A 23163-nucleotide genomic window follows, 5' to 3' on the forward strand; every position below is an offset into this window, starting at 1 on the left:
TTTATTGAATTCAGAGAAGAAGGGAGAGGGAGAGATAGAAACATCAATGATGAGAATCATTGATTGGCTGCCTCTTGCTTGCCCCCTACTGGGGATTGAGCCCACAACCAGGGCAGGTGCCTTTGACTGAAATTGAACCTGGGACACTTCAGTCTGCAGGCCAACACTCTATCCACGGAGCCAAACCAGCTAGGGCAAAAATGGCTCCTTAGCTTTTACTTTCTTTGCAAAGTCATAGGTCTGATGAGAGAGGTAAGAATGTGGGGCAATCATGGGCTTACCTGTTTGGGTTGACAAATTGTGGAGTAAATTGTAGAGGAATCATTATTTTTCATAGGTATTGGGATTTCCGTTTTCTATAAAAAGGAATCATACTCATTGGGCTCACACAGACAAAGAGATACTCATGCAAAGATATATTCCCAGAGAAAGGAAGTGTGACAAAGTTCTAGGGAGTGCTTAGCAAGGGGAGCTAGAGACCAAACACTACCAGCTCTCAAACCTGTGAGTTTAGTGGCATTTTCTGAACTGCAAACAGAGGCACACCCCAGCAAACCAGTGGGATCAAGAATCAAAGACAGAAGGGTGACTTTCTTAGCAAGTGTTGTGAAGAAAAGGAAACATCTTGTCCTGAACCCAACTCTACTGTCTTTTGTCTCAGGTCTTTACTGGCTGTACCTGGACGGTGCTGCCTGCTCTATTTTGTCCCTGTGGTTCTAACTGCCTGGTGATCAAGTCATTGGGTTCTCCTCAAGCAGGGGGAACCGGTAGGAGAAACATCTGGTATTAAGAGTGGCTCTACTTGGAATACAAAATATAGCAATAACAGAAGTTCCCTGTGCTCAGAGGTTTTGACATTTAAAATTAATTTAAAAATATTCAGGGTGTTTTCAAGATCTCCAAAACTCTCCAAAGTACAATTTTACCCTAAAGAAAAAGTTAAATTTGCAGATTAGTTTCTTGGTTTGTTGAGAGTGATTCATCTTGTCTTCAAGAGGAAATGGGAAGAACAATAGAAATATCTGAACAGGCCCTAGCCGGTTTGGCTCACTGGATAGAATGTCAGCCTGCAGACCTAAGGGTCCCAGGTTCGATTCCAGTCAAGGGCATGTGCCTCGGTTGCAGGCTCCTCCTGGCCCAGGCCCTTGTCAGGGCTCGTGCAGGAGGCAAGCCATTGATGTTTTTCTCTCACATCGATATTTCTCTCTGTCTTTCCCTCTCTCTTCCACTCCCTCTAAAAATCAATGCAAAAATATCCTCGGGTGAGGATTAAGGAAAGAAACAACAGCAACAAGAAATATCTGAACAAGTAAGAGTTTCCCTTCATGTTCCCTTTCTTCAAGGAGCTTGCTTTACAAATACCTGTGAGGGGCTTGATGAGAGGATCAAAGATTTCTAGCTAGACTATTGCTTCTGTCAGTTGGAGAATGATGAGTCTCTGGATTTGTTTTCAGATGACATGGAAACTGGCCTGCCAGGATGTATGTGCTCTTTAGAAATGTACCTCTTGCAGGTGGGGGGGAATTGTTGATGCCTGACCAAGGCCATCCGGTTCTGTTGCTAGAGGGGTGGGGAGGATTGAGGGCTACTCATGTCTTTACTGCCCTCTACTGTGGAGGGGGTGCACATTCTTGTCCCTCTTCTCTTGAGAGACTGCTTCTGAGCACTGCTTTTTTCCCTGCTACTGATCTGTCTCCTTTGGAAACTCTCAAACTTAATGGAACTTTGATCCACTCAACAAATATTTACGGAGCATCATGATAAGGGGAAGAGAGAGGAAGACGCAATTTTTACTTTCAGGCAGCTTGTAATTAAGCTGAAGGATACCAGACTTCCTGATGCATTAAGCAGTTAGAGAGCAGTGTCGCTACGGGTGTGAGTAAACATTCCGTTGGGGTGAGAGCGGTTGGGGCTGGAATGGGCCTGAGTAGAACTTAGCAGCTCTCGGTAGCCTTCTCCTCTCTTCAATGGTGTACATCGTTTGGATTAGTCAGATGACTGTGGTGACAAGTTTTTGAATCATGATATAACAATAACGCTCACGATGGAGTCTAAGGCTGAAAGGACTCACCGTGTTTGGATGAGTGACCTGAGCGTACACAGTGTTCTCTGGACAGGCTGGCTCATTCCCTGGGTCGTCCCTCGGGGTCTCTGCTGCAAACACAGAGAGGCACAGTCAGCTGCAGAAGCATTCTCCCAGGACCCTTCCTACCCCGGGACTCTTTCTGGCCCTGAAGATGCAGTTGTTCAAGGCATTGCCATTCCTTAAGGTTCATTCATTTTTGACAGTCTTTGAAATTCTGGGTTGAACCAGAAACTTCTCAGTCATGTGATCTATTTTTGCCCTCATCTCTTGGGGGCACATAGTCTTGAGGTACCCTAAAGTTTCAGCCTCCCGTTGAATTCACATGTGAGCAAGGAAGCTCCTAGGACCAAATAGTACCACGTACTTATGAGCTAGAGATCCTCACTGCCAGGGTAATGGAGCTGGATTATTGCACATACCTGTGATTGAACCTTTCAGAGGTCCTTAAGGTGGGTTTGATTATAGTAGAGACTAGAGGCCCGATGCATGAAATTCATGCACGAGTCGGCCATCCTGGCTGGGGAGGGTTGATGGGGATTAAGAGATCAACCGAAGGACTTGTATGTATGCATATAAGCAAGACACTGGGACGGGGGTGAGGGCATGTGCTGGGGGTAGAGGAGGCTGGGGGAAGGTCATTTGGGGAAAAAAAAGGAGACATATGTACTACTATTTGTGATATTTTAAATGATAATAAAAAAAAGTAAAAAAAAAAAAAAAGAGTAGGCCTTCCTTCCCCCGACTGCCAGCACCAGCTTCCCTCTGGCACCCGAGACCTGGGCTTCCCTCGAAGCCCCGGCTTCATCTGGAAGGTCGTCCAGAAGGACGTCTGGCCTAATTAGCATATTATGCTTTTATTATTATAGATAAGGAACTGTAGGCTCAGGTAATTTAATTGACTTGGCACAAAATTATACAGAAATGACTGAATAAGGAACTTAAATGCATACCTTCTGACTCCAAATCTCATGCCATGTCCTCTACACATGACATCACATATCTCTCCCCCAGGAAATGAGACTCAGTGCTAACCCGAGTTCAGAGTCTGTATTCCAGTGTCTCTATCACATTTTCTCTTTTGATTGTTTTTACTCAGTTCCAAAACCCTGGATGAACAGAGTGATGGGGTCAGGCAGTTTGTCTTTGGGCCTCTGATGCTCTAATCCTACACTTGCCCTGGACTTGCTGGGGGATAGTGGACAGGCCATGAGCCCTTTCACTGGCACTTAGCTTTTCCATCAGCGGGGTGGGGAATGGCCCTAATCCCACTCCAAGAAATTGTGTCAGTGACTGGTCCACATGCTTGTAAAGGACCCTGTAGGTCCCACAGGGGACAAACTTGCACAATGACAGGTTCTCCAGTTGTGCATCTGGTCCATCTGCGTAATGACATTCTGACTCCATCCTCTCCAATTATCCAGCCCTCTGCCTGGCCCCCTTCTCCTTCAATTTGGCTATTCCCAGCTGTTTTATGATTGGGAGTTAAGAGTCTAGAAGCTCACCAGGACTCTGGGTTTGCTGAGTAGAAAAGTATAAGGAACCTGAAAAATAAAATCATGGAAATAGAAACTGTGACTGTAACGAGAGAGATCTTCCACCCCTCCAGCCCCATAGGTGCCTCTCCAGAACATGTGGTGGGAGGAGACCAGAAAGGTAAGGGCAGGCAGGACCTGAGGACCTAACTTCCCAGGAGGACAACTTCTCAGGAAATTAGCAGGTGTGGGGTTACACCCCAGGTGTTGTCCTAGTGGACTAGCTGAACCAGTATTTGCATCCTCCCTCTCTTTCCCTGTCTTCCAAAAGAAAGGTAAAGAGAACCCCAGACTCAAAGTCTCTGAAACCTTGGAGAAGAGACAAGTAAGAAGAAAGAAAACCTGCTACTTTTTTCTTCTTCCAAACAATTAAGGACACAACGATACAGATCAAAGAAGGCACTAGTATACTCCATAGGATAACCGAGAGTTGACTTTTTTCGTTAAAAACACCTGAAAAGAAAAAAAAAAAGAAGTTGCACTTAGGACAATTGAGTAAGGCTCTGTGTTCTTCTCAGAGCCTACACTTAACCTCTTCTAGGCCACTTTTGGGAGGGCAGGGTGGGTTCATCTCTACCCAGAAGCTCTGGGGCTCTGGGCAGGATTTCTGGGAGTGGGAGACAGGGCAGGGCAGAGCCTGGTAGAGCCAGGAGAAGAAGACAATTCTGCCTTCCTAAGGACTTTGCTCTTGGGCTCTGAGTGGGTTGCAGGAGGGTTGAGGGTGTGTGTGTGGGCAGGGGGTGGGGTGAGGGAGGAAGGTGAGACCTCTGGGGTAGACATTGAGTGTCTGTCTTCTCCCAGCATCTTTGGCTGCCTCCTATTGGGCTGCTGTTTGGGGAATCATGTCAGTCATGTGGTCACGCCACACCCTACAGCTGCTCAAGGCTTTCAGAGAGACCTGAGAGAGACTGTTACCTTTGCAGAGACTTTGGACAGAGAAAGAGAAGGATAAATTGCTGACAGGATTCTTAGCGATGCAAGTGTATGTCTCTTCACTGGAATCCTTGGGCTCCCAAGAGATAGTGAGGTTTGCTTCCTCCAGGATTGTGTTTCCTGCAGCCTGCCACCTGAACGAGGCATGGTCATTTGGATTCTCCACAGAGCAGGTCAGTTGGATCTCACAGCTCCCATTCTCAAAGAGTTGAGTGTGATTAGCCACTTGTAAGTTCCTCAGTCGACCTGTGTGCAGAGAAAAGATCCAGATTAAGGACAAATGATTTGGCTCAGCCCTCTGTTTAAAATGTCCTTCTCCTCAATGTTTCTGTATTCTGCCCGACACTCTACTGTATGTTACAATCTGTATACTCTGTAAGTAACGCTGTTTATGTTGCCTAATTGATGGGATCAAGGTCTGGGGTGACCAAATGATGAAGGACATTGGTATGAGATAGAAAAGCCAGTGTGAGAAATGAAAAGGGAAAGACTGAGTTTGCCACCAACTAGTTGGGTGATTTGAGGCTGATCACCTTACTTCTCTGCACTTCAGTTTATTCCTGGGGTCCTTTATAGCCTTTCTTTTTTGCCCTTTGTGTAAAAACAACTTGGAGAGTAAGCTGAGGGCCAGCCCTACCTTAGCCAGGTTAGAAAACAGAGCCAGGCACAAGAGCCCTGTTTCATCCATAATCAGAAATCCCTAGCTGGGGTGGAAGATGGAAGCCGATCTTCTTCAGGAAACTACACTTCCCACAAGTCTACAGGAGTTCTGGTCCTCATTGCGTATGATGCTGGCTCCAGTGGGGACAGAGAGACCCTGACACAGAATGTCAGCAGGACAGAAAAGGACACGTTAAGAACCAAAACATTAGGGAAGAAAGAAGTGAAGAAACTGAGAGAGCAAGCAAGTTCTTCTGGGCAGCAAAGAAGTGCAATGTATTAAAAAAATATAAATATAAAGAAAGCCTTTACTGCAGAAATTTATGATAGCAGAGACCAGAAAAGATTGACTAGTGAGATATCAGTAGCTATGGATCAATGGGGACATGGGAACAGTACAGAAAAGGTCACTGACCTAGACTTGGCCTAAGATGACCCAGTAAAGAACAGGATGACTCCAACTGTCTGATTAGAAGAGACAGAGTTATGCTTTAAGCTTAGTTAACCGAGCAGGACTAGTGGAATCTATCTTGCCAGAATGGAGCTGTTATGTAGCAGATAGAATGTTGGATTTGGAGTTAAGACCTGGGTTAGAATCATTACTTAGTTATTTAATGGCTACTTGATCATGACTACATTGGTAATTGTTTCAAGCATCTGTAAAACTGGGCAATAATACCTACTGCTTAGGTCATTATGAGGGTTAAATAAGACAGAGCCTAGCACAGCAATGGCAAATACTTGGCATGAATGTCACATCTCCCTCAGCCTTTGTTCATGGCTGACCAAAAAGCTATATTATTACCTTTTTCCACTTGACGAATTTGTAACCCCATCTACTTGACATTTCCACTTGGACATAATGTGTATTTCCAATTCAACATGTTCTAAAGAACCTCCATTTTTCTCTCTAAAACCTGTTCCATCTGCAGCCTTCTCCATCTTAGTCAATAACAACTTCATCCAATAGCCAAGAATACCCAGAATCCAAGTACTTCTCACTACTTCCCCTGCTATCTTCCTGGTCCAAGCCAGCATCATCTCTTGCTTGGATTGTCGCAATGGCCTCCTTATTGGTCCAGTGGCTTCCACCTTTGTTTCTTACAACCTATTTGCAACAGAGCAGCCAGGAGATCTTTTAAGCAAGTAAGTCAAATCATATTACTTCTTTGTAAAACCCTCCTGGTTCTCAACCTGACTGAGATTTAGATTTGAAAGTCCATATGTTTTCTCTCAGAGCCTTACATGATGTGGCCCTCAATTTTCTTACTGAACCTTGTTTCCTATTACTCTCTCCGCACTTTGCTTCTTGATGTTCCTTGACTATGCAAGGCAGGAGAGAGTACATGTTGGTATGTTCTTCATCCAGATATCTTCATGGCTTACTCCCTCACCTCCAACAGGTCTTGGCTCAAATGTCATCTTCCCAATGAGTCTTAGTGTGACCCTCTAATTAAAATTACGCCCTACTCCCTGTTGGCACTCCTATGCTCTTATGCTATTCTAATCTCTTTTTTTCTCCACAGCATGGCTTTCTTACATACCGTGTCATTTGTTTATACATTACATGTATTCTTTAGTACCTCCTCTTACTCTCCACCCAGAATATCAGCTCCATGAAGGCAGGGATCTTTGTCTGTTTTACTCATTGATACATTTCAAGTGCCTAAAACAATTTCTTGTACATTGTCCATAGTCAACAAATATTGTTAACTCAATGAATAAACTTAACATGGTCTGAACGTCTTTTTAACAGTGAACTCGAGCCCAGTTGGTGTAGCTTAGCAGTTGAGCATTGACCCAGGAACCAATAGGTCACTGGTTTGATTCCTGGTCTTGGCACATGCCCAGGTTGTGGGCTTGATCCCCTGTGAGGGGCATGCAGGAGGCAGCTGATCGATGATATTTCTTTTTCATTGCTGTTTCTATCTCTCTATCCCCCTCCCTTCCTCTCTCTCTCTAAAAAAAAAGCAACAAAACCCCCCACATATTTAAACAAACAAAAACAATGAATTCTAGGAAGTTACTCCCAATTAGTTGATCATGGCCTGTAAGATAAAATCTTTTCTATCCCTAGCCTGGTATATGAAGTAATTGGTTAATGTTTTATTTTATTTTTTAAAAAAATATTTTTATTGATTTCAGAGAGGAAGGGAGGGGGAGAGAGAGATAGAAACATCAATGATGAGAGAGAATCATTGATTGGCTGCCTCCTGCATGCCCCCACTGGGGATTAAGCCCACAACCCAGGCATGTGTCCTTGACTGGAATCAAACCTGGGACCCTTCAGTCCGCAGGCCAACACTCTATCCACTGAGCAGAAGAATGTTGTCTCTACAGGTGTGATGAAACCTGATATGGGATCTGTTCACAGACTTTCCAATGGATGTGTCTCCTCTCTCCAGGACCCTAGCTCTGCCTTGATGATCACTGATTACCCAGAGTGGTTCTGCCTGTAGTTGGTTGAATGATGACTACTGCTCCCCACTCCCCGCCCCCCCCCCCCCCGCCCACACACACACATTCAGATATTTCAATTCTAAGAATCTTATTTGGAAAAAAGATCTTTTGCAGATGGATGAGATGATCCTGGATTATCTATCTAGGTGGGCCCTAAATCCAGTAAGTGTCCTTATAAGAGAAAAGTAGAGATATTTGAGACAGACAGAAGAGGAGAAAACACAAGGAAGAGGTAACGTGACCATAGTTCCCCAAGGAAGACAAGCATTCCTGTCATTCATTGGCATCACTGATTGCTAGACAGATTTTCTTTTTCTGACATTGACTCATAAACTGTGTCATTATAGTTTCCATAAGTTTATGTTGAGGACCCAAGCTATCTGGGAAAATATTGTTTTGTTAATTAAACAACCTTGCTAGAAAATACATTTCTCTTTTTCAACTCATCCTTCTAGAACATTTTCTACATAGACTACTGTTCTGTACCACTGGGTCAGATGAACCTTTGTATAAAGGGAGGCATCGTACCAGCTAGTTATATGGGAAGCTCTCCCACTTACTACCTCTGTGACTGTAGGGTGTTGCTGTAACTGACACTGTGCCTCAGGGGTAAAAATAGTACCTACCTCCTGGAGCTTTTGTGAGGATTACATGACAAATACATGTAATGCACATGACAACAAAATCATAGATATTTCACTTCCATTACCTCCTCTACACTTGTAGTTTGAAAGGGACCATTTTATGTTGTGAGGGGAAGGGAGGTGATTTTGGGTTGGGAGTCACAAGACCTAGGTTCTATTCTCAGTTCTGTCAACTACCTGGCCATGTGCAATGTTCTTGAATTGCTTTGACCCCTGGACCTCAATCTGGCTCCTAATGCCATAGTCTTTACTACTAGGCCATAGCACATATTTGCAGTCACATAGAATTAAAATATGTAATATTTCTTAGTCTATACAAAATTAAAAAATCTAATCTTTGACTCACTGTAGATCGCCAGATTGTAATTATACATCTCTCTGGAGGTTGCGGTGGTTATCTGGGCACGGTAACGTCCGCTGTCTGCCATTGTCAGGTTGTTGATCTGCAAGGAGGAGGACTGGATGACTTTCAGTCGATCTTTCCGTGTTGGATCAGTCACCTGGATTTGTGCTGGATCTTTCGGTATGAAGATGACAGATGCTGTTTTATGAAGCCAGGTGATGGACTGGATTTCTTCTTCTGCAGAAAACTTCAGGGGCAGAGTTACTGACTCCCCCAGCACCCCGTCCACCGGCAATGGGGGTGCTTGGGTTTGTGAATCTGTGTTCCCTATAAACACAGAAGGGAAACTGTTGAAATGGACTATTAAAAAGGCTCCACCCCAACAAAATGTTTGACACTCTTGGTGAATGGGCTGTTAGCCCCGATGATCCTGGCTCAGTTTACTCTCCCACACTGGCTGGTTATCCTCGGCCATACACACTGTCTGACTCCAGCCCCTGAGTTCTTTCTCTGGGCATGAGATAGAGGGGGTCAAGGAATTACATCAACTCCCTGCCACAGATTCCAAAACCACAGTGTTTGCTGGTAATTTATAATTAAAACTCAACATTTACTGATGACCTACTATGTGTCCAACATAGTGGTCTTGTGAGATTTAGAGGAGGAATAATCAGACTTTACAGTTCTTTTTATACATTACTTCATTTGATGCTGACAACAATTTCTGTGAGGTAGGTAGATGGATACTATTATCTCAGTTTATAACAAAACTGAGGCATAGAGTAGTTCACTAGTAATTTTCCCAGGGTTACATAGCTAAAGAATGAGTCAGGATTCAAACTCAACCACTTTGACTCCAACTACTTTGTGCTCTTTTCAGGTTACTAAAAGTCATCTTTTCCCCTTTCAAAAAGATTATACTTAGTAGAAGAGATATACATAAAAGTAATAAATATCATTTAAAGGGAATATATAATGGTCATAGTCTAATGAGCTTATTTCAGAACCATTAATTTTTGAGCAAAAAAGGTGAAATAGTCACAAAGATTCTTTTAAAAAGTATATATTTTTATTGATTTTAGAGAGGAAGGGAGAGGGAGAGGTAGAAACATCAATGAAGAGAATCATTGATTGGCTGTCTCTTGCATGCCGCCTACTGGGGATTGAGTCCATAACCTGGGCATGTGCCCTGACCTGGGAATCAAACCGTGACCTCCTGGTTCATAGGTTAATTTTCAACCACTGAGCCCCACCAACCGGGCACAAAGATTCTTAAAGAAGATGCTTCCTTAGCATCCTTTGCCAAATACTTAGATAAATACTTAAGTAAACATTTATTACACCCTTTTGTAGCCCTCTGTTTGTTTGTCTAACCAATCAGGCTTTAATTATCTTTGCATTTCAGCACAGTACCTGACACAAAGTAGTATCTGTTTGAGTGAGTCAAACAACCAATCAGTAACTATAACCATGACCTTAACCTTCTTGAGGTCTCTTTATTCTCAAGAGAGGATCTGAGTAGGGGAGGAAATGTCTCTTGGAACCCTGACATTCAGCTCCTGGGTGAGCTCTTGTTTTCCTGAATTGTCTTGTGGATGCCAGGCACATGAACATTGCCAGCATCAGTACTACCTCCCAGCACATCTTTCCCATCAGCACTTTAACATGCTGGTATTTGTCATCTTAACTCTTCCCTCTTGAAACCACATGAATAAACATCACAAGGAAAAATCTTGAGAGAAAACCCCCAGATATAAACAGAATACATGATATGATTCCATTTATTTTAAAGTTAAAAAGCAGGCAAAACAAATCCATGCTATTTGAGGTCAAGATGGTGGTTACCTTTCAGGAGGTGGGAGGGACGGCAAGTAGGAGGGAGCAAAAGGGAGAATTGGGGGGAGGGGAGCTGATAATGTTCTATTTCTTGGCCTGTGTCTGTATATGCAAATGTATTCATTTTGTACATTGAGATGATACTTAGTATTTGTTTTCTCTCTGTATGTTAAATTTTAGTAAAATATATTAAAACAACAACAAAAAACAAAGCAAAACAAAATAATGACAATGACCTATACAAACCAAAATGTTCTGGTTATTTTTCTCTCTTCTACCTAATGTCCCATCACTGTTCCCTGTGTTCACTTTGCTCAAACTATGCTGGCTTGGCTATTCCTTGAGATGGTCAAGGCTGGTTCATTTGCAATTCTCTCTACCTGGAATGCTCTTCTCCCTGGTGTCCATGTGTCTCACTCTTTTGTTTCCATAGATCTTTCATGCCAGTATTCCCTTTCAGAGACCTTCTGTGGCAACTCTTTCCTCATCACTAGCCCTTACCCTATACACTCAGCTGCCTCCCCAGTCACCTGAGCTGGCCCCTTTAGGTGCACCCCTGTGTGGGCTGTGTGCACAATCTTGTTTTAGTTGAGCCTTGATTGCCATTGGCATCACTGGAAGGAATTGGCCTCCAGGCCAATTGGCTGTGAGGACCAGCTGTGACTACAGCAGAAGAGCTGCTGTGCAGGAAACATCCTTACAGAGCATAAGTTGCTTCAATGGGGCTTTGGTGTTCATTGAGTCTGCTCCTTGAGTGTGTCACTTGTGGCTGTGTAGAGTTGTAATCTGGTATGGTCTAAAGCTCTCCACCAGATGCACTGGCTCTGGGGCCTCCTGGGAGGTGCAAAGTCAGCCATTGCCTGAGGTTACAGAGAGATGTACAGATGGCTGCTGTGTATTGGGCTTGGAAGTGCCCAGAGGAGGCCCAGCTATAAAGCAAAGCAGGCTGGTGCTAGTGTTGGGTCTTAGGCCTCTTATTGATAGGTTTGTGGCATGCTGATGTCAGTTGCTGCTTGTTTGAGAGATTTTATGAAAGTCTGAAGCCTGCGCTATACAGGCCATTCATATGGAAAGGCTTCTGCAAACAGCTTGGGTGGGGCTGCAAATTGGATGGGGCAGGGTCTCAGGGAATCACCAGGATGGAGTAAGCAGTGTAAGCCAGGCTGATGGAAGCTCAGATTTGGCTGCCAGTCAGCACTGTGATGGGGGGAGTCTCAGCATAGGAACAATGACACCTGTGAGCACCCCTGTCTGGGAGAAAGCCACCTAGGGTTCTTGCCCCAATACCAGACAATCCAGTTCCTGCCCATATGTCCCTGGATTCCCCAAAGCCATTGCCTGGTACTGGAACTTGGAGGAAATGGTACCATTTTGGCCCTTGAAGAGGAACTGCCTGGGGCTCCAGCAGCCTCCATATCACTCAACCACAATCCCCACTGGTTTTTATAGCCCAAAGTTATAGGGATTTCTCTTCCAAGCTCTGGAACCCTGGATGGGGGTCTGGTGTGGGTCTGGGACCCCTTGCTTCTCATGGGAGGCCCTTGCATCCAAGATATCCCTACTGATTGAAAAAACGCCACATGCAGCTGTTGGACCAGCCCAGTCTGCGCCTCTCCTCCTTCTATCAGTCTTGATATACTTTCATCTTTACTTCTGTAGTTGTAGGACTTCCATCAGCCAGATTTCTGATTTGAATGATGGTTGTTCTGTATTTCAGTTGTAATTTTTAAATAAATATATTTTATTGATTTTTTACAGAAAGGAAGGGAGAGGGATAGAGAGTTAGAAACATCAATGAGAGAGAAACATCGATTCAGCTGCATCCTGCACACTCCCTACTGGGGATGTGCCCACAACCAAGGTACATGCCCTTGACCAGAATTGAACCTGAGACCTTTCAGTCCACAGGCCGACCCTCTATCCACTGAGCCAAACTGGCTAGGGCTCAGTTGTAATTTTGATGTGATTATGGGAGGCATCGAGAGCTGGTGTTTAACTACACTGCCATCTTGGTTCTTCTCTGTTTTTCCCCTTTCTATTTCGTAATCTTGAGGTAAGAATTATGTTTGTTATTTCTATATTCTTAGCACTTAGCACAATTTCTAGCTCAATAAAAAATATATTATTGATTCCAGAGAGAGTAAGGGGGGGGGAGAGAGAGAGAGAGAGAGAGAAACATCAATGGCGAGGGCAAATCATTGATTGGCTGACTCCTGAATGTCCCCAACTGGGGATTGAGCCCAAAACTCAGGCATATGCCCTGACCAGAAATTGTACCATGACCACCTGGTTCATAGGTCAATGCTCAACCACTGAGCCATGCTGGCTGGGCTCTAGCTCAGTAAATATTGATCTGATAGAGGTATGTACTCCATGCTAGCACACATAGTGAGAATGATGATCAGGAAGAGTTGGGGTGTGCCAGGAAACATTCCACAGAGGAGATACTATTAAGCAGAGTTTTGAATAAAAACAATAGGTTCTCCATTGTTTGATTATTTGTGATTCTTACAAGAATGTCCTGCCGAAACCGGTTTGGCTCAGTGGACAGAGCGTTGGCCTGTGGACTGAAAGGTCCCAGGTTCGATTCTGGTCAAGGGCATGTACCTGGGTTGCGGGCACATCCCCAGTAGGGAGTGTGCAGGAGGCAGCTGATCGATGTCTCTCTCTCATCGATGTTTCTAACTCTCTATCTCTCTCCCTTCCTCTCTGTATGCATGCATATAAGCATAACCAATGGACATAAGACACTGGGGGATAGGGGAGGCCAGGGGATTGTCAAGGGGGGGGGGAAAGGAGACATATGTAATACTCTTTGTAATAATTTAAGCAATAAAAAAAAATCACACCATTAAAAATAAAAAAGCTTGCTTGTTTAAAGGCAAAAAAAAAAAAAAAAGAATGTCCTGCTTCTTCTTTGTTCTTTGTTTTCTTTGCCTCAAACTCTGTTTCCCACCTTTTCCAGGAAGTGAGCTCCTATTGATCCTTCAAGGATGAGCTCAAATGTCTCTTTTCCTCTGCTTATATTTGTGGGAGGTTTGGTATAGGGTGAGGAGAAAGGAGTTTGTGGTGGGAGAATAAGAGAAGGGGGTAGGAGGAGAAGATGGTAGAATAGTTCTCTGTATGTCTAAGGAGAAAAAAAGATACGAGCCACTATGCTTAGAGAAGGTAAAGGTTAGAAGTTACTGTAAATGTTCAAAAGTTTGTGAGACTTTAGCCATAAGTATAGCTGCTTTAGGGTGGGGCACAGGTAATGCAGTGTGTCCCAGAGGGCACAAGGAGGCCCTTTACTCTGCCTGTAACCAGCATGGATGCTTTGGGAATGTCCTGGCCCAGGATCCTTGTCATGGACATTGATATTCTTGGAGTAAGCAGGACAATGAAGTTTACTCTAAGTGGCTCTGCTGGCAGCAGGTATGAAGGACTAGAACCAGAAGAGAAGATTAAGAATTGGAAAGATACCTTATGACTGCAATTGGAGGCTGCTTAGGTAGCCCATGGGAAGCATCTTTTTGGAGACCCTTCTAAGTCACTGAGGGATCACTTGGAGCATGGAGGTGATGCAGAGGTCCTGCCAGGATGTCAAGTCAGCAGACATTTGGGGTATGTTTGTTGACATATTTTATTCATTGGATGATGTGCTTCTGGGAACATGAATAATGTCTTACTCAGCTCTTCATGGTCCCAACACTTGACTCAGGGAACTCAGTGAATGCTAAGTAGACTGAGATTAGAATGTGAAGTGTCTTAAATGATTACTGAATAATTTTTTGAAAGGTATTAAGAAATATAGAGTATTTTTTAGAATTGGGAAAGTATAAGGAAAACAGTGTTTTAGAAAGGAGAGGAGAAAGGTAGGACTGAGTTGATTTAAAAAAAACACAGAGAAACATAGAAACACACCTGAAACCTATATGTTCATGTTGACCAATGTCACTCAAAAAAATTTAACTAAAAAAAAAAAAGAAAAAAAAAAGAAAAATGGAAAAATCAGAGAAACTTTGGGGTTTCTAACCTAGGGGATTGGCTTAGGCCTGTCTATAGGAAAGAGGGATATAGTATGCTATTTTAGCTCAGCATGAAACAAGTTTAGAAGGAGGGTTGGGGCTGATTTCTCAGGAGATTTAATAGAGAAGAGAAACATAGGACAGAATCTTAAAAATGACAAGGGAAAATGAAAGTAGAATAAACCAAAAGTTAAAGGAAGCAAAGAAAACAGTACTCGAAGGGAAATTTATAACTATATATATCTATATTAAAAAAGAAAAACATCTCAACTCAATAACCTAACTTTGCACCATAAGGACCTAGAAAAAGAACAAAATAAACCCAAAGCCTAAAAGAAAGAAAACACTAAAGATTAGAGCAGAAATAATCGAAACAGAGAATGTAAAACCAACAGAGAAAATCAACAAAACCAAAATTTGGTTCTTTTAACAGATGAACAGATTTGACATATATTTAGCTAGATTAATTAGGAAAATAATGAAGACTACTAAAATTACTAAATTAGAAATGAAAGAGTGGACATTACTGCAGACTTTATAGAAATAAAAAGGAATTATAAGAGAATACTATGAAATAGACCAATTCCTAGAAACAAGCAAATTACCAAGACTGACTTAAGAATAAATATAAAATCTGAGAGGACCTGTACCAAGTAGAGAGGTTGACTCAGTAATCAAAAATATACTAGCGGAGAACCAAGATGGCAGCATAGGTAAACACCTGAACTTGCTGCTTTGCACAACCACATTAAAACTACAACTAAAAGACAAAACGAATATCATCCAGAACCACGGGAAGGCTGGCTGAGTGGAAATTCTACAACTAGAAGGAAAGAGAAAAGTGCATTGAGTCTGGTAGGAGGTGCAGAGGTGTGGAAGTACAGAGGTACGGAGCCACGAGCTAAAGGGGCTGGCGGCTGGGTATGCTGTTATCTTTTTCAATCGGGAAGGAGAAACAAGCTCCCAACTGCTCTGAACTCCAGTTCTGGATGAGAATTTGGGACCCAGACTCATATGGAGAGAAACTGGACTGTCTGGCATCAGGCCGGAATGTGAGGGCGGCTTTCTCGCAGAGGTGCTTGCAGTGATCATTGTTCCTGCACAGGGCTGTGGGACACAGACCCCGGGACTTCTCCAAGGCAGAGAAGACTGGCAGCCATTGAGGTTTGCTCTGCCTTGGTGATTCCCTGAGACCCCGCCCCACCTAATTTACAACCCCACCCAAGCTGTGCACAGAGGCTTTTACATACATACGAATGGCCTGGCCTTTCTCCGCCTAAAAACCTGTCAAACTATAGCTGGGTCAGAGAACCACAGAGCTTCCAAAAGAAGGCCTAAGACTCCTCAGCAACCTTCATTGCTTCACAGCTGTGCCTCATCTGGGCACCTCCAAACCCCAAACAAAGAGGAGGAATCTGCAGATCTCTCTGTAGCTCTTGCTGGGTGGCCTCAGGTAGTGGCTGACTTTGCACCTTCTTGGAGATCCAAGAGCCAGTATACCCAGTGGTTAGTGTGAGACCATCCAGATTACAACTCTTCACATCCATAAGAGACACACTCAGGGGGCAGACTCAGTGAGCGCCAAAGCCCCACTGATGTAAGTACTGCTCCATAAGGGTGTCTCCAGCACAGAAGTTCTCCCATTGTAGACACAACTAGTCCTCACAGCCAATTGTCCTGGAGGTCAATTCCTCCCAGTGATATCAACAGCAATCAAAGCTTAACTACAACAAGACTGTACACACAACCCACAAAGGGGTGCACCAAGAGTGTCCACCTCAGGTAATTAGGGAGGCTGGGCCCTATACGACACCTAGCACAGAAAGACACTCTATCAACACAGGGAAGCAGCCAAAATGCGGAGACAAAGAAACAGGTCACAAATGAAAGAAATGGAGGAAAGCAAACTACTGGATATAGAGTTCAAGGTTATTCAAGAATCTTCTAGAAACCTCCGAGAAATATAGTGAGACCCTCAAGGATATAAAAAAGGACCAATTAGAAATTAAGCATACAATGACTGAAATAAAGAATAATATACAGAAATCCAACAGCACACTAGAGGATCCCAAGAATCAAGTCAAATATTTGAAATACGAAGAAGCAAAAAACACCCAACCGGAAAAGCAAAAGGAAAAAAGAACTTCAAGCATACCAAATATCTGAATTATAGGGGTGCCAGAAGAAGAGAGAGAGCAAGATATTAAAACCTATTTGAAGAAAGAATGACAGAAAACTTCCCCTACCTTGTAATAGACTTACAAGTCCAGGAAGCACAGAGAACCCCAAACAAAAGGAAACTAAAGAGGACCACACCAAGACACATCATAATTAAAACGCGGAGAGACCAAGAAGGCGGCGTAGGTAAACACCGGAGATTGCTGCCTCGCACAACCATTTCAAAAATACAACTAAAAGACGGAACGGACATCACCCAGAACCACAGGAAGGCTGGCTGAAGAGAGACTCTACAACTAGAAGGAAAGACAATGCAGAGGAGGCTCAGAGGAGGCGCAGTGTGGAAAATACAAAGGTACCGAGGTGCGCGCGAATGCGGGCTGGTGGCTGAGGGCGCGGTTGTCGTTTTCGGTCGGGAGTGAGTCTCAGACTCTGGGCTCCAGATCCGGGCGAGTCTCTAGGGACCCAGACTCAAACGGGAGAAGCGGGATTATCCGGCATCAGTTGGAACCTGAGGGCAGCTTTCTCTCCGAGGTTTGCAGCGGCTGCCGGGGTTCTGAGAAGCAGAGCCTCTGGGAACAGGACTGAGAGCGGCCATAACTGCTCCCTCTGCCCGCCCTGCTGATCCCGCCCCACCCAAGCCCTGCGCAGAGTCATTTGCCGGATCGCCTCAGGCAAAGGCTAGATTAGCACCTCCCCAGAGGACAGAGGTTTTCCACACAGCTGATTCTCGCAGCCAGTCAGCCTGGTGGTCAAATCCTTCTAGTATTAACTACAACAATCTGGGCTTAACTAGAACAAGACTGCGCACAAAGACCACAAGGGGGTGCACAAAGAAGGCATAAAAAATGCGGAGACAAAAAAACATGACAGAAATGGAGGATATCGCCAAAACCGGTTTGGCTCAGTGGATAGAGCGTCGGCCTGCGGACTGAAGGGTCCCGGGTTCGATTCCGGTCAAGGGCATGTACCTGGGTTGCGGACACATCCCCAGTGGGAGATGTGCTGGAGGCAGCTGATCGGTGTTTCTCTCTCATCGATGTTTCTAACTCTCTATCTCTCTCCCTTTCTCTCTGTAAAAAATCAATAAAATATATTAAAAAAAAAAAAAAGAAATGGAGGATATGGAGCTAAAAATCGCAATTTTGAGGGTTTGCAAAAAACTCGAGGAGAGCCTCGCGAAAACTAATGAGACCCTCGATGCTACGATAAAGAAACTAGAAATTAAGCATACACGGACTGAAATAAAGAATATTATACCCAATAGCAGACCAGAGGAGCGCAAGAATCAAGTCAAAGATTTGAAATACGAAGAAGCAAAAAACACCCAACCAGAAAAGCAAAATGAAAAAAGAATCCGAAAATACGAAGATAGTGTAAGGAGCCTCTGGGACACCTTCAAGCGCACTAATATCAGAATAATAGGGGTGCCAGAAGATGAGAGACAGCAAGATATTGAAAACCTATTTGAAGAAATAATGACAGAAAACTTCCCCCACCTGGTGAAAGAAATGGACTTACAGGTCCAAGAAGCGAAGAGAACCCCAAACAAAAGGAATCCAAAGAGGACCACACCAAGACACATCATAATTAAAATGCCAAGAGCAAAAGACAAAGAGAGACTCTTAAAAGCAGCAAGAGAAAGAGACTCAATTACCTACAAGGGAATACCCATACGACTGTCAGCTGATTTCTCAACAGAAACTTTGCAGGCCAGAAGGGAATGGCAAGAAATATTCAAAGTACTGAATACCAAGAACCTACAACCAAGATTACTTTATCCAGCAAAGCTATCATTCAGAATTGAAGGTCAGATAAAGAGCTTCACAGATAAGGAAAAGCTAAAGGAGTTCATCACCACTAAACCAGTATTATATGAAATGCTGAAAGGTATCCTTTAAGAAGAGGAAGAAGAAAAAGGTAAAGATACAAATTGTGAACAACAAACATGCATCTATCAACAAGAGAATCTAAGAATCAAGTGAATAAATAATCTGATGTACAGAATGAACTGGTGATTATAATAGAATCAGGGACATAGAAAGGGAATGGACTGACTATTCTTGGGGGGAAAAGGGGTGTGGGAGATGCGGGAAGAGACTGGACAAAAATCGTGCACCTATGGATGAGGACAGTGGGTGGGGAGTGAGGGCGGTGGGTGGGGCGGGAACTGGGAGAAGGGGAGTTATTGGAAAAAAAGAGGAACAAATGTAATCAGAACAATAAAGATTTAATTAAAAAAAAACCAAAAAACAAAATTAAAACGCCAAGGGTAAAGACAAGGAGAGAATCTTAAAAGCAGCAAGAGAAAAACAGTTAGTTACCTACAAGGGAGTACCCATATGACGGTGAGCTGATTTCTCAACAGAAACTATGCAGGACAGAAGAGAGTGGCAAGAAATATTCAAAGCGATCAATAGCAAGAACCTACAACCAAGATTACTCTACCCAGCAAAGCTATCATTCAGTATTGAAGGTCAGATAAAGAGCTTCACAGATAAGAAAAAGCTAAAGGAGTTAATCACCGCCAAACCAGTATTATATGAAATGCTGAAGCGTATTCTTTAAGAAGAGGAAGAAGGAAAAGATAAAGATAAAAAATTATGAAAAACAAAGTGACAACAAATACATATCTATCAACAAGTGAATCTAAAAATCAAGTGAATAAAAAATGTGACGAACAGAATAAATTGGTGAATAGAATAGAATCAGGGGCATAGAAAGGGAGTGGACTGACAATTCTCGGCGGGGAAAGGGATACAGGGCTGCGGGAAGAGACTGGACAAAAATCGTACACCTATGGACAAGGACGGGGGCGGGGGTGGTTAGGGCAGAGGGTGGGGTGGAAACTGGTTGGAGGGGACTTATGGGGGGGAAAAAGAGAAACAACTGTAATAATCATGCGTCAGCCGACGGAGAACCAAGATGGCGGCATAGGTTAATGCCGGAGTTTGCTGCCTCGAACAACCACTTCAAAAGTACAACTAAAAGACGGAACGGACATCATCCAGAACCACAGGAAGGCTGGCTGAGTAGAAGTTCTACAACTAGGAGGAAAGAGGAAACCATACCCAGACTCAGAGGAGGTGCAGTGCTGAAGTGAAATACTAAGGTGCGGAGTGCATGCGGAGTGGGCCGGCGGCAGAGGGTGTGGTTGTTGTTTTCAATAGGGAGGGAGTTTCAGACTCTGAGCTCCAGATCCGGGCGAGTCTCTAGGGACCCAGACTCAAACGGGAGAAGCGGGAAGGCAGCTTTCTCTCCGAGGTTTGCAGCGGTTGCAGAGCTGCTGGGGACGGAACTGAGAGCAGCCATAACTGCTCGCTCTGCTCGCCCTGTAGATCCCCTGGGACCTGCCCCACCCAAGCCCTGCACAGAGGCATTTGCCGGATAGCCTTAGGCAAAGGCTAGATTAGCATCGCCCTAGAGATCCAGCACAGAACTCTCCCACTGCAGACACAGCTGACTCTCATAGCCAGTTAGCCTGGAGGTCAATTTAACGCCAGTATTGCCGACAACAATCAAGGCTTAACTACAACAAGACTGCGCACAAAGACCACAAGGGGGTGCACCAAGAAAGCATAAAAAATGCAGAGACAAAGAAACATGACAGAAATGGAGGATATAGAGCTAAAAAACGCACTTTTAAGGTCTTTCAATAATCTTCTAGAAACTGCCGATAAACTTGATGAGAGCCTCAAGAAATCTAATGAGACCCTCGATGTTGTGATAAAGAACCAACTAGAAATTAAGCATACACTGACTGAAATAAAGAATATTATACAGACACCCAACAGTAGACCAGAGGAGCGCAAGAATCAAGTCAAAGATTTGAAATGCGAAGAAGCAAAAACCACCCAACCGGAAAAGCAAAAGGAAAAAAGAATCCGAAAATACGAAGATAGTGTAAGGAGCCTCTGGGACAGCTTCAAGTGTACAAACGTTAGAATTATAGGGGTGCCAGAAGATGAGAGACAGCAAGATATTGAAAACCTATTTGAAGAAATAATGACAGAAAACTTCCCCCACCTGGTGAAAGAAATGGACTTACAGGTCCAAGAAGCGAAGAGAACCCCAAACAAAAGGAATCCAAAGAGGACCACACCAAGACACATCATAATTAAAATGCCAAGAGCAAAAGACAAAGAGAGACTCTTAAAAGCAGCAAGAGAAAGAGACTCAATTACCTACAAGGGAATACCCATACGACTGTCAGCTGATTTCTCAACAGAAACTTTGCAGGCCAGAAGGGAATGGCAAGAAATATTCAAAGTACTGAATACCAAGAACCTACAACCAAGATTACTTTATCCAGCAAAGCTATCATTCAGAATTGAAGGTCAGATAAAGAGCTTCACAGATAAGGAAAAGCTAAAGGAGTTCATCACCACCAAACCAGTATTATATGAAATGCTGAAAGGTATCCTTTAAGAAGAGGAAGAAGAAGAAAAAGGTAAAGATACAAATTATGAACAACAAACATGCATCTATCAACAAGTGAATCTAAGAATCAAGTGAATAAATAATCTGATGTACAGAATGAACTGGTGATTATAATAGAATCAGGGACATAGAAAGGGAATGGACTGACTATTCTTGGGGGGAAAAGGGGTGTGGGAGATGCGGGAAGAGAATGGACAAAAATCGTGCACCTATGGATGAGGACCGTGGGTGGGGAGTGAGGGCGGAGGGTGGGGCGGGAACTGAGAGGAGGGGAATTATGGGGGGAAAAAAGAGGAACAAATGTAATAATCTGAACAATAAAGATTTAATTTAAAAAAAAATAAAAACAAAAAAAAATAATCATGCATCATCTTCATGCTTGTTTTCAAGATTGATTTTATCATTTTCCTCTCTGTGTCTGCTTCCTGTCCTTGAAACTTTGTCACCTTCTTTAAATACCACACCCAAAATTTCACAGCCCCCCTTTGCACCATCCTTCTTCCTATACACTATACAATATACTATTTCACTTATTTATCTTGTTCCTAGTCGGTCTCCCCTGCTAAAATGTTTATTCCGCCTGGTGGGCATGGCTCAGTGTTTGAGCTGCGACGTATGAACCAGGTTACTGTTTGATTCCCAGTCAGGGCACATGCCCCAGTTGTGGTTGGAGTTGTGGGCTCAGTCCCCAGTGGTGGGCATGCAGGAGGCAGCCGATCAATGATTCTCTCCCATCATTGATGTTCCTATCTCTCTCCCTTTCCCTTCCTCTCTGAAATCAAAACAAAGATATTAAAAAAGGTGAACTCCATGAGGGCAGAAATTGTTGCAGCTTTGTTCATGATGGGTCTCCAGAAACTAGAGCAGTGGCAGGCATCCAGTCAGTACTCAGTGAGTATTTATTGGATGACTTAATGAATTCACCTTTCCCCTCACTCCCAGGGCCAGTTAATTCTGCATCTGTGGTGACTTGCTTCTGTCCTTTTTTTTTCTTGTGCTGCTGCCGTTTGTTCAACTGTCATTATTTCTCAGAACTATCACAAGAGCCTGCCACCCGCTAGCTAATGAAAGCTGGCAAGTTATTGAAATCATCATAATTCCACATGTAAAAATGGGGATGGTACAGACTCATGAAACTGTCACAGGCTTATGTACATATATAATGCATGTGAGTGCTTGGTCTGGTGTCTGTAAAACAGAATAGACACTCAGGGAATATTAGCTCTTGTCTAGTTCTGGCTTAGCTTTCCTGCCTTGTCTCCTGCCCCATATGTCCCTTAACCCTATACGTTGGCTCCAATGGACCCGTTGTGGTTGCCCAAACATCACATGCAAGTTTGTTGTACAGGTAACGCACAGCAGGAAACAAGAGGCAGGCAGGACCAGCTAATGTCTTTCTCTCTGCCATATAAGGTACTTTCGGACCACATAGCCTGTGGTTTGCATCAAAGGAAGAGCAAGCTGAACGCTTTTTGTTTTTCATTTTTATTGCAGCGGATCTAAACCGAAACTAAGAGAACTATGTCGAGTGTTTTTTGTTGAGCCTCGAAATTTTGGCTAAACCGATTCATAGGTTTTTAATATTTTAGATGAGAACAGTGAGACCCAGGAAGAATAAGTAATATACCCGACGTTATGCAGCAAGACAGAAGCTAAATTGGGCAAAAGCATTTCCTTTCCTAAACTTAGGGTTTCTTATTCTTCAACGTGCTGGCGATAAACTCCAAAGAGTCTTGTCTTAGGAAAGCTCGCTGCCCGTGCCCCCAGAGACAATTCCCTTAGATGCAGATACAACTTTAGGTAGCAACTGAACCATTTAATATCGACAGAGGTAGCAGCTTATCAGATAGCATTGCGAGCCACACCCAGAGCCTTGGCAGAGAGACTGACAGATACCGAATATAGAGGATTTAGACTGAGCGAGCAGCGCAACACCAGGGAGTCCCTCGGTGACTACATGGGTTTGTTCGGGTATTTACCTGGGCCAAGGCCGGAGAGAAGCGAGAGAAACTGGAACCACCAGATCATGCTCTTAGCATCGGTG

At 43.7% G+C, this 23163-nt stretch overlaps 1 protein-coding gene across 1 annotated transcript; it reads right to left on the reverse strand.

The window, feature by feature from the left end:
• Positions 1 to 189: 189 nt before the first annotated feature.
• Positions 190 to 23163, reverse strand: SLAMF6 (SLAM family member 6). The gene is made up of 6 exons (XM_023760701.1): positions 23099 to 23163; positions 8662 to 8985; positions 4534 to 4797; positions 2072 to 2154; positions 282 to 356; positions 190 to 240 (listed from the first exon to the last, which is right to left on the reverse strand). The coding sequence occupies exons 1-6, from the start codon at positions 23145 to 23147 to the stop codon at positions 190 to 192; spliced, it is 846 nt and encodes a 281-aa protein (XP_023616469.1). The 5' UTR covers positions 23148 to 23163.

This window comes from Myotis lucifugus, unplaced genomic scaffold (genome assembly GCF_000147115.1).
Source record: "Myotis lucifugus unplaced genomic scaffold, Myoluc2.0 scaffold_190, whole genome shotgun sequence".
NCBI lineage: Eukaryota > Metazoa > Chordata > Mammalia > Chiroptera > Vespertilionidae > Myotis > Myotis lucifugus.